General features: G+C 40.4%; 1 protein-coding gene across 3 annotated transcripts in view; it reads right to left on the bottom strand.

Moving 5' to 3' along the window:
* The window catches only part of PPP1R12A (protein phosphatase 1 regulatory subunit 12A), a 214,819-nt gene that overhangs the window by 49,715 nt on the left and 152,357 nt on the right, over nt 1-12,747 (bottom strand). For 2 of the 3 annotated variants that reach the window (XM_075124334.1, XM_075124335.1), the window contains 2 exons: nt 8,875-9,042; nt 8,263-8,439 (listed from right to left, as the gene is read on the bottom strand). In XM_075124334.1, coding sequence (XP_074980435.1) covers nt 8,263-8,439; nt 8,875-9,042 — 345 coding nt within the window. The remainder of the gene's footprint in view (nt 1-8,262; nt 8,440-8,874; nt 9,043-12,747) is intronic. The other variant, XM_075124336.1, reaches the window with a different exon arrangement.

The raw sequence follows: 12,747 nt of genomic DNA, 5'->3' as shown, positions 1-12,747 counted from the left end.
CTCATTTTTTCCAGTATTACAGGTTTGTAGTCATTTTATAAAAGCAAAAATCATACAAACATCTAGAACAATGGCCTCTAAGTAATAGACTTTTAGCCATGTTGCCAAGCAAAACAAAACATTAAAATGTAACACTTGGCCTCATGACTAATCAACCTCCCAAAAATCCATGACAATTAAAACTCCCAAGTAGTCTTACAAAACACAAGATCTAAAACTAGCACTCCTCTCTAACTCTGGGGGAAAAGAGAACAAAGTTTTCTGGATTATTTTCATGAGAGATTCTGTTTCACATGTAAATTTGAGTGCTCGATCCTAAAGCCATTCAATGAATTTCTGCTTTTGAGGCTTCAACTCTCTCAGATTTAAAGGGCAAATCTTGAGCCCAGTGTACAATGTGTCTGTGTGACCAGGCTTTTATGTGGCTTTCATGCCCTGCAAAGGACAGGACAGGACAATCTGTATAGAAGCAGATCCTCAAATCCCACCCCTTCCTTTCCCTTAGCCTGTACATATACAGCCCAGTGTGCATTACAATACAGGGACCCCTGCACATAGGGGGGACCCAATTTATGGATGCTCCACTGCTCCTTTACACTAGCTTTGATTGTATAGAAGAGTTCTAAAGCCATCACGAGGGCCCCAAAAGAATATCTCCTATGTACAGGGAGACTTCTCTGCAGGAGTGCCCTACGCCAACCCTTGGCCGCTTCCATCACTCCTGGGGCAGGTGGCTTGCCTGGGTGCTCTCACAACCCTGCTATTCCAGCTGCTTTAATAGCCCACAGAGTCTGTTGGCTGTTCAGCACAAACTAGTCCAGGCAGCTCAACACAAATTAATCTAGCCCTCAAAGCTGCTCTCACTTGTGGTAGGGGCTGGCCAAAACCTCCACAGTCACAGCACAGGGGAGGTGCCAAAATGTGTGAAGCCTTTTCCTCCCTGAACCTTCTGGGTCCTCTTGCTGAGCTATGTACTGACACATGGATCAGCTGGGCACATGGTTTATGCTCCCTTCATCCCGCTCTCCTTTGTGCAGCGGAACAGCATCGGTTCAACTACAAGTGAGGCTGCCTCAGCTGTGGACACAGGATTTGCCCCTTACTGAATTATCTATACATCTATAATGATACATGAAGATTCTTAATGGAACTGCTGATTTTCTATTACAGGATAATAAATCAGTGCTAGACCTATTCATAATCAGTTCTTTGCTGTGTAATACTGATAGTTATTTAAAAGTATTAAGTATATTTTAGCATCTTTAGAGTAACAAAGTTGGTAAAAAAAGCTGAAAACAAGCCAAAAATTAAGGCCTCGAAACAAAGTTCTATTTACAAATTATATATCTTGCATTCCAAGTCTGAGGACAACAAACTGTGCAGCCTTGAACCATTCTGGGTCCCAAAACTGGCCAGTTTATCCATCTTTCACAATAGTGACTTCGTGATCATCACATTTTCTGATGTTGTATACAAAACGGTTGGTTATGTTTTATTAGCTTTTTTGTAAAGAACATATTTGTTAATGTTGGAAACACTCCTTTACTTTTGAGAGACCACTCACTAGAACCATCATTAAGAACAGCTCTTTAAATTAATGAGATGACTGTCACTTTAAAAATACTACTATCTTTTAAAAAAATAAATAAATTGCACAAACTAATATTGGATTATCACCCATGTTCTACCTCTATTTTAACTACAGACAGATTAAAAATGAAAACACAAATTTGCCCTAATAGATACAAATATAGCTATTTCTACAAGTGCCCTTTGTCCTGCTATGTAACATCTATAAAATACAATTCATAAGAATGTTCATTTCCCATCCTCCTCTCACCATGTAGTATTTTTGGTAGCTCTTCTCTTTTGCTAGATAGCAAGGGCTAGTTTAGATTAGGAAAAAAGGTGTGTGTTTTTGTTTTTTGTTTTTTTAAACTGAGCTAGCTAATGTGTTTGGAAATACCACTTACCACCTAGACCTTGCCTTCAGCAGGAAAACCATACATTTTTATCCTATTCGGTAACAAACATGATAAAATCCTAATGTAGAAGGGAGGCTTCTATTTTAACATGTTGGCTGGTAGGGGTCAACTGTAGAACCTACAAGGAACCTAAGCAGGGGTTCTCACAAGCAATTTTTTGGTGGCCGCTCTGACAATTTTTCCTAAAATACTCAATTAACTTCAGGAAAAACAAATAAATATGCACATATACATGTCCAAATCACTATAATTTATTTATGGAAGGTTTTTTCACAGACTCAATAATAAAAATAATGTACAGTTTTCTCTGTTCTTTACTGGACCTAAACAGAATAGAAAAAAAGAACATGCTTTGCATGTTCTTCGGGCTGGTTTCTTTTGCTTTTTTCGGTTGCTTTTTTAAAGTCTTGCTAGCTAGTAAGTCTCTTTCTGTGAAAAGTGATATTTGTATTTTGTTAATATAAAACTTTTCACAGCAGCCGACTCGCTAGCTAGCAGGAAGGCAGTGAAAAGTGATATAAAACATACAAATATCACTTTTCACAACAGACAAAGTCACTGGCAAGCCAGGACAAATTAAGCCCTGGATGAGGTGGTGGGTAGGGAGGTAGCTCGGGGCCAAGGGTGATGGGAGGAGGAGTCTGGGGACAGACGACGCAATGGAGGCCAGCGGTAATGTGGGGGGTGGTGAGCTTGGGGCCATCAGTCACTGCCGCATGGCTGAGGGCCAGAACTGAATTGCGTGGCCCCATGGGTGGAGTACGAAACCTTGTGGCTAGGAGTCAGAGCTCACTGCCGGAGCTCAGAGCCAGAGGAGGCAACGGGTGGGGGGTGAGCCTGGGACCAGGGCAGGGGTCAGGGCTCAAAGTCCATGGCTAGAGGATGGAGCTGCCGCCACACAGCTGGAGCCTGCCACCCACACCCCCAGGTCTGAAGCCCACACCCCACCACCTGCCTGCTCCTCTAGCGTTTGTGGCTCCAGAGGGGGACAGGGCCCCACCCCTGCTGGCAGCCCTCGGGGTGGGGCCACTTCTTTGCCACCCGGCCCCAGGAAGCTGTGGCAGCATGAAAAGTCCCTTGAGAAATGCTGACTCCTAGGGTTTACCTTGGCTGGCTAACGCATGCTAAAACACAAACTGCCATGTCTACACTAGGATTTTAACATGTGTTAGTTAACATTTTTAACACACACAAACACACAAGCAAGTATACATGTGTTTTATCACCTTAAAAATTGTGTTAGCTGCCATGCTCTACTCTGGGCTTCCCTCTGGTTAGACCAATGAGCTAACAAGATTTTAAAGGTGTTAAACTGCTTCTACTCTAGATGCTAAGTAGTGTTTCAAACTGTGGACTGGTTTACACTAGAAAATTAGATTGACCCAGCAACATTGCTCTGGGGTGTGAAAAATCCACAACCTTGAGCAACATACTTAAGCCAACCTAAGCCTCTGTGTAGACAGTGCTAGGTCGATGGACGAATTCTTTCTTCGACCCCCATACTGTCTCATGGGAAGGTGGACTGCCTATGCCAACAGAAAAACCCTTCCCATAAGCATAGGTAGTGTCTACCCTGAAGTGTAGAGTGGCGCAGCTACAGTTGTGTCTCTCTAGCATTTCAATTATAGACAAGCCCCATGTTAGCAATGCACGAGTGCTAATGTTCATTGGATTACCCACCAGGACCCTCAAAGTCTTTTTCAGTCACTAATTCCCAAGACAGAGTACTCCATCCTGCAAGTATGGCCTACACTCTTTATCCTTAGATGTATGACTTTACTGAAATGCATCTTGTTTGCCTATGCCCAGCTTACCAAGCAATCCAGATACCTCTGTATCAGTGACCTGTCCTCTTCATTATTTGCCACTTCCCCAATCTGTGTGTCATCTGCAAACGTTATCAGTTATGATATTACGTTTTATTGATGAAAATGTTAAATAGCGTTGGGCTATGAACAGATTCCTGTGGCATCCCTCTAGAAACACACCATTTGATTCCCCTTTTACAATCATATTTTTAGACCTAACAGTTAGCCTATTTTTAATTCATTTAATATGCGCCATGTCGATTTTGCATCTTTCTAATTTCTTAAATCAAAACGTCATGCGGTTCCAAGTAAAATGCCCGACAGAAGTCTAAGTGTTCTATATTAACCAAATTTGTATTCTCACAAAAAAAGAGATATGAAGTTTGACAACATATATTTCCACAAACCCAAGCAGACAGGCATTAATTACATAACCTTCCTCAAGTTCATTAAGTTCCATATCAGCTGTCCATTATGTTGCCCGGAAGAGATGTCAGACTGGCTGGCCTAAATTACTCAGGTTATCCTGTTTACTCTGTCACAATATCAGTACAACATTAGCAGCTTTCTTCTGGTCCTCTGGAACTTCCCCAGTGTTGCAACAGTTACTGAAAGTCAATATTAACAGTCCAGAGAGCTCGTTGGACAACTCTTTTAGAACACTTGGAAGCAAGTCATCGCACCTGCTGATTTAAAAATATCTAAACTTTGCTAGCTGCTGTTTAAGATCTTCCTGAGTTACTGTTGGAATGGGAAGTATTTCATCATGATATAAAATACCTCATCTGGCTTTTTCCTAAATACAGATCAAAAACATCTGTTGAACATTTCTGACTTTTATTACTGACAATTCTACCATTTCCATCTAGTAAAGTACTACTGTTAGGATTCTTTTTGTTCCTAATATAATTAAATAACTCCCTATTGTCCTTAACTCTGCTAGTCATAGATTTGTGTCCTTTTGGTTTCCTTATCTATTTTCGAAAATTCCTACTTTCCTGGTCACATTAATTGCTCTCAGCTTTTCCTTCCTTCCATTCTCTCTCTTTCTCTCCCTCTCACACACAATCTTCTTTCAGACCTCATTTCCAAGTCAGGTTCGTGTTCTGTTGTGGTTGGTTGTTTTTAAAAAAGCGTAGCCTTCTTTCACAATTGTGGATTTTTGGTCATCTAGTAAAATGTTCTCAAACAATTGCCAGTTATCATTGACTTTTTTTTGTTTAAATTATCTCCTAGCTGTTCTGGCTCAATTGTTTTTAGCCTTGTGAAATTTCTCTTTTAAGGCACCACGTACATATATATTATTCATTTGGACCTGAATCTCTTTGCACATCACAAACAATCAAATCATCATCATTTTGCACCTTCGTTTATACCACCTTGAATGTAGTTTTAACTAAATCAGAAAAAAGCCACTCTTACACCTGATCAGGAGTGTTCAGACAGGCAACTACACTGGTATAATTATACTAATGTAACTTCCCAGGTAGATAAACCTCTAGTCTAGACAAAGCCCTAGAGCCTGCAATTACTATACTAGTATTTGTTACTGCTAATATACCTATAATGGAAAAGCTCCCATACCACTAGAATCCGTTTTAGAGGCTTATAATTCTGTGTGCAAAAATGTGTGACAGATTAAAATTGCAAAAAGATTTCTTTGTGAGTATTTTTGTCCCACTCTTCCCTACTTTGTTCCCAATCTTTTTAAAAAATTAGTTACGAGATGAACACTTTCACAACTTCAACTTGACCCAAAATGCACCGTTTGTTTAGGCACTAGAATAGCTTTGAATGGGTTTACTTTTCAAGTAAGATTTTGCAGTAGTGTGTATTAATATGGACTAAGTCACTATATATTTTTTTAATATTCAGCAAACTATGCACTACATACACAATCAACACTTTCATTTAAAACAGTTTTACATTGCACCAAACCTTTTGGCCAGAATATAATTAAAAATCAAGGAAATTCAGTCCACTTGCAGAAATCTAACAGTGGATATTGTGATCTTACATAATATACGTGCAATACCTAGACACACTAGTGAGAGTGAATGACAGAGTGACAGCCTTAACTCTGAATTTCCTTGATTTTTTTCAGTCCGTAACATACTTTCAGTGGTTACAGTAACAGTTTAAAATTAAAACTGTTCTAATAGAAGGTTTTCTTTACTGGGAGCAATACTTCCACTCTTTTTACATTGCTTGCATTTATTTTTATCAATTTTATGTAACAGACACTTCGCCTGCTGCAACCACGCTACTTTATGAAAAATACATATGCAAAGTAGTGGTTACTACCAAAATGGCTTGTGAGCCACATCATTCCCGCAGATGCCTCCAATGTCAAAGTGGGGAAGACAGATTAAAAATTGTCCTAAGTTTAGATCACCAAATTAGCATGTCTGCCATGTGGTATCCTCTGGTACAGTAAACCAGAAGGATCTAGGTTTCTCGAGCCAGTTTCCCACCTCTTGTGAATGCTAAACATCGATTACATTACATTTGCAACTTTAGAGCTTGATTTCTGAATTTTCCTAGGCTTTTTATTTTCCAAAGAGAAAGTACTATGTGATTACGTATTGAAATAAACACTTAGGGCTTGTCTACACTTCAGGTTATGTCAGTATAATTTATGTTGCTCACAGGTGTGAATAAGCCATCTCCCGAGCAATGTAATGTAGAGCGCTTTGAGTTAAACCAGCCTTCGGAGAGCGCAGTAGGGAAACCGCTGCAGTCTGTCCACACTGACAGCTTCAAGTGCACTGGCGTGGCTACATTTGCGGCATTTGCAGCGGCATTGGGAGCAGTGCATTGTGGGCAGCTATCCCAGCATGCAAGTGATTGCAACGTGCTTTTCAAATGGGGGTGGGGTGGAGTGTGTTGTGTGTATGTGGGGGGAGAGAGAGTGGGTTTTTGGGGGGCTGAGAGCACGTCAGCACGCTGTCTTGTAAGTTCAGACAGCAGCAGACCCCCCCCCCCCAGCGTTCCACACTAATGGTTGCTTTGTCTTGGAGCAGATAAGCAGCCGGCTGTCAGAAACGGAGCTTTCAAAGGGCATCTCTGCATTCCTGCAGCGATTCAAAAACAATGACAAGAGTGGCCACTTGAACTTAAGGGGATTATGTGACGTTTCCGGAGGCTGATCAGAGCGCAGTAATGCAACACCTTCATGCATACTGACGCCGCGGCACTCCAGCAGGGGGAGCAGCAAATGTTATTCCACTCGCTGAGGTGGAGTACCAGCAGAGCTGTAGCCACGGAGTCAGAGCACTCTCTGTGCCTTGCCAGCGTGGACGGGTAGTGAGCTAGTGTGTCTGGAGCTCCTTTATTGCGCTGTAACTAGCGAGTGTAGCCAAGCCCTAAGTTACACTAACCTAAGCGCCAGTGTAGACAATGCTATGTCGGTGGGAGAGCTTCTCCTGCCAACATAGCTACTGCTTCTTGAGGAGGTAGTTTTATTATGCCAACGGGAGAACTCTCTCCTGTCAGCAGACAGCATCTTCACCAGATGCGCTACAGCAATGCAACGGCACCAGTGCAGCTGTAGCGCTTCTAGTGTAGACTAGCACTCAAGGTATTTCCATGCAGCCTTCAGCAGCAAGCCTCCCAGCCCAGGTCAACAGACTTGGGCTCGCAAGCTCGTGCTACCATGCTAAAGGTACAAATGTAGACAATGAAGCTTGGACTCTAAAACCTAGAGAGGGGTGTGGACTTCAGAGCCCAAGCTGCAACTTCAAAGCACTGTCTAACGCAGCTATTTTTAGCACAAACTTTGTTGATCTGGGCTGGTAGGCTTGATTCTGTGGGAGGTATAAAGACATCACAAAGAATGTTTGGTTCAATGTTCTGTATCTCTATGTGATCAGACATACACATTAATAACTGAAATAAATACTACACAATGCCTTCTTATTTCAGTGTATGGTTATTGAGATACTTCTATATTTATATTAGAAAGGGTAATTACTTGCTACAAAGTTCACTGTGCTATTTTAACCATTTCAGTTGTCAACCAGTTTCTTCCCTCTCCACCGCACCCCATTTAGAAATCTTTCCACGGTGTTACTATAGGTATTTATTTGGGATTTTTTTTTTTATGTGAACCATTTAAGCAAAGAACAGAAACATAAACCTGCAAGTAACCTATGCCAAAAATCTACATTATAATTCAAGGGCAAAACAAAACAGAAGTAACATGAAAGAGCATAACTCACAATGTTATCATTAGTTGTAAGATATTTTGTGAGATTTGATTCTTTGGAAGTTTCTCTCAAGACAGTTTTTGGAAGGTTAATGAAATCTGTAGCATGTTGATAGCTGTTTCAGTACAGTTAGTAAACAGACAAGTATTGATTCACTTACTGTACGTACTAGTTGAGGTACAATTAACTACTGCACTTTTCATAAAGAAGAAAATGATCATTTTGGGTAACAGCACCATTACTCGCAGGACCTTTACACACCTCCGTCTCTCCCTGACCTCTGACGTTGAGGACACAGTGCCAGAAGTAGTTGTAGTCATGGTTGTGGTAGTAGCTGTAGCATTTACAACAGATGGCGCAACAGGAACGGTCACTGCTGTAGGAACATTGTCCTTTTCTTTCTCAGTACTATCCTCAGCCCACAAACGATTTGAGGTACTATCGCATCACAAGCAGCAACACAAAAAAGAGAAAAGGAAACGCTAAACAATGAAAGCACTTTACTAAACAGCTGATAACATGTAAGTTGAGGGATGGATTTTTTTAAAACAACAAATGGAGAAATGTCTCTGCTATGAAATATGAAGCTCACCTGGAGCCATTAAATTAGATAAATTCAAAGTTAAACAGTTCACACTGCTTGAACTTCATTATTCTTTACCCTTCTAGCATTCAATTTATTCTTTCACAGACATGCATAGCTGCCACTTTAAAGCGAAAGCCAACACAATTATTTTTGAGCCAAATTGTATGTTTCAACAAATTTAACAGGAAAATGAAAAAATCCAGAGCCCCATGACCTACTGAACAAAACAAGCATGCACATACATAAGCACAGAGTCCATCTGACAAGAAGTGCGTTGATGCCCTTACCTGCTTTGTACACCTGCTGAAGTAGAACCCGTTGTAATCTTTGTAGTAGTGTTTGTGCTGGAAAGCAGGCTTTTCTGAAGACCAGCTGAAGAGGTAACTGTTGGTGCTGACGTAGTACTTGGAACATGAGAACTAATCAAGTCATCTTGTCTTCTTCCAAAGGAGCCACTGAGGGCGAGAGGTATTTACATAGGATGTGTTTGTACCATTTATATGTGTACATAAAGATGTCAAAGCTACGAAGTGACTAATTAAAACACGAGCTCATCTCAGACAAATTTTTTGGGCAAAAGGAACATTTTCAAATTGGAAATGCGTTCTTATTTCCCTTGACTCAGCCCCTCTTTCAGCCTCGAATGCTGTAACCTGAGAGTCATCCTTAATCCTGGACTTTTCTTCTGCTACTCAGGCAGATTTGGAGACAGAGTATCACCACCCCATAGGCTTACATATACGTAGTTATGTTTCAATTGCCTCTGCCGAAGTCCTCATCATTATCTTCACTGCCTCATTCTTCGACTATTGCATCACTCATCTCAATGGATTCTCCAATATCCATACACACAGATGCCAGCAACATTCTCAGTTATTCAAATTTTCAAGCTCTCTGTGGATTTGCTCCGTCTTAGCTCAGAAACATTATGCCATTCTATTTCTAACTCTTACGAACACTCCCTCTTCCATCTCCATTTTTCAAGGTGTAGAGAGGAAAAGGAGGTCAAGAGGAAGAAAAGAACACAAAGGTTCCCACACAACTGGCCCTGAACTTCTCATTCTGCATAGCAGAGTTGAAAGCACTGTGATTGGATATGCTTTTTCTGTAACTGAACTTAGTAGCTCCATAGCCTCATGGGCTCTACAGACTGTCACACTATTGCAAAACAGTAGCATGAGTGCTGTCAGTTTGCCATCACTACTCTGGATTTTTTATTCTTCTACTGCTGTTAAATTTGCATACAGAGAAACCTATGATAAAAGAACATAGAAGTTGTACATTAAGAATGCAGGAATTACCAACTTAACGTTGCACACAGAATCTTAACTCTACCTCTTGTGCAGATGGATTATAATACAGTCTTCAGCTGCATGATCTCATGCAATTTCTCAAGCAATAGCAATATAGGTGTCACATTCTGATTTGTTTACTGGCCCCTTTGGGGTGCCTGAATTTCACAAAAGGGGCCAGAAAGCAGCCAGAGCTGCCCATCTTAGAATGCTGCTAGTGTGGGGAGCTCTCAAATGGCACCGAGCTGGCACACTGAGGCCCCACTCAGCCCTGGTGTGGGAACCCTGTGGGATCACAGCAGGAAGGCAGAAGCTGGAGCAGCAACCAGGCTGCTTTAAATTACGCTGAGGCTTAAAGCAAGCAGATCCTCCCTGAGATTCAGTGAGCTGTAATCAAACCAGCTCCTTGAGAGACCCCACTGCAGCTCTGTGCAACAGAGAATTTAAGCCACAATACAGAGGCTTTTTCAACAACTTAAAATATACATGTGCAGCATCATGCTGTATTCTATGTTTGCCAGAGAACCAAAGTCCATTATTTCTAGCCCCTCCCTTCAGTCCTTCTCCCACTGTAACACTCACTCCAGCTTTATTTTTTTTAAGCCAGCAACAGTATCAAAACATGCACATAATGAATTTAAGCAAGCACATATTACTGTAACCCTCATTCACCGCCCCTATCCCCCAACTGTTTGCTACCCCAACTAGCTGTACTATGTTTAGCATTAAATTGTAAGTGTTCTTGGGTGAGGAACTATGTCTTACTTATTCTCTAAAGAGTTTACTATACTTTAGGCACTGGACAGATTAATAAATACTATTACTACTAGTATATAATTAACCACTTTTAACCATACTACAGATAACTGTAATAGTGAACAAATTGAAAATTTGTTGGTGTAGATGTAATAAGACACCTAAGTCTGAAGTTAAATAAGATTCACAGTTAGCTGTCTTACCACTGAATTGCACCTGAGGAAGGATGAGCTGCTCCATTAATAAAGTATGCCTAAAAGAGATGACTAAACATTTAAGTATTCAATGATACACCAGACTGGGTAAAATTTTCAAGAATGCCTAAATGTTTTAGCAAAAAGAAAAGGAGTACTTGTGGCACCTTAGAGACCAACAAATTTATTTGAGCATAAGCTTTCGTGAGCTACAGCTCACTTCATCGGATGCATTCAGTGGAAAATAAGTGAGCTGTAGCTCACGAAAGCTTATGCTCAAATAAATTTGTTAGTCTCTAAGGTGCCACAAGTACTCCTTTTCTTTTTGTGAATACATGGCTGCTACTTTGAAACCTGTCATAAATGATTTAGAAGGTCAAGTTTGGTTTTCAAAAGTGAGTTAGGCTCTTTGACTTTCAGTGAGGCGTAGGCTCCAATGGTGCTTAAACCACTGTTGAAAACAGGACTCTGGATAACATTTTCAAAAGCATCTATGATCATAAAAACAGTGCAAGTAAAAAAGAATTAAAAGATATTAGAAAGCGTTACATGAATAGGTCAGATATAGAAAAAGCTGATTGCATATGAGAAATAGCATTAAAACTATATAATAATGCAGATGCACAAAGGTTGCTCCTACAACCCTAACTCTGACATTTCCCAACTGCTAAGATTATGCAACCTTTGTCTTTAATTTTTTTTTAAATGGAATTTAAGATTTTTCTTCTTTTCTTTTAAAGAAAAACATCGAAGATATACTCTATAATATGGAACTATTCAGCTACACACTATTGGAATCACTGATTTGCATCTTAGGATATGTCTACACTACCCGCCAGACAGTGATCGATCCAGTGGGGGTCGATTTATTGCATCTAGTCTAGACGCAATAAATCGATCCCCGAGCACTCTTCCGTCGATTCCTGTAATCCACTGCTGCGAGAGGTGCAGGCGGAGTTGACGGGGGAGCAGCAGCAGTTGACTCACAGCGGTGAAGACACCACGGTAAGTCGATCTAAGTACGTTGAGTTGCGTAACTTAGATCGATCCCCTCCCCGAGTGTAGACCAGGGCTTAGTGACAAAGAAAAAGGCTCTGAAGGAGTACACCTCACCAGCTTTTGCACCATTAGCATGTTTCAGCGTGAAGTTAGTTACCCATACATCCATGGGTAGAACTATAAACTTTATATGCTTATGGCCCAATCATACGAACACTTACTGACATGAGTAAATTTACTCACATGAGTAGTCCCATCAGTGGAATTACGCAGCTGAGTAAAGTTATTCACGTGTATGTTTGCAGGACTTGGCCCTTTGTGAGAAAACTCTGTACAATGTATACTGTGCATGCATGGAGAGTTATTTTCAATGGAGTCAAATCTTATTCATATCAAGAACCTTCTTTTTAAAAAAAAGAATTAAGAGCAGGCATGTCTATATTCTATGAAGGCTGCAAAGTGGCCAGGCCTAATTTTAAAATAGTTCCATCCCTAGGAATATTGGCATAAGAACTTTGTCCAAAAAAAAAAAATCACAATTTTTCTACCCTACCATCTTCAAACTTACAAGAAGAGGCTGAACCATTTTATTTTAATATTTAAAAAATAGTCACATAGTATTTGGATAATTTCCCAAATGTGGGAAATTTCAACCTAATTCCAGGTACCTAGGAAAGACTGAAAAAACAGGATGGCAGAATGGAAATATTTATGCAACTTTAACTATAGTAGTTACTGCTACTCCTACTTCACATGCACAATTCTAAGCTGGTTTGTAAAATCATGTTTAGAAAAAATAATGGTTTGTGAAACAAGTAATTGGGGGAGGGGGTGTTTTTTAAGAATGAACTTATGCTGCAAGGATTTTAACTTCTCTTCCTTTAGGAGTCTCTCTTGGCATTACTTTGGAATTACTCTT

The sequence above is a fragment of the Caretta caretta genome, chromosome 1 (genome assembly GCF_965140235.1).
Source record: "Caretta caretta isolate rCarCar2 chromosome 1, rCarCar1.hap1, whole genome shotgun sequence".
In the NCBI taxonomy this organism is placed as follows: Eukaryota; Metazoa; Chordata; order Testudines; family Cheloniidae; genus Caretta; species Caretta caretta.
Note: the sequence above shows the minus strand (reverse complement) of the source record. Positions and strands in the feature narration are given on the sequence as shown.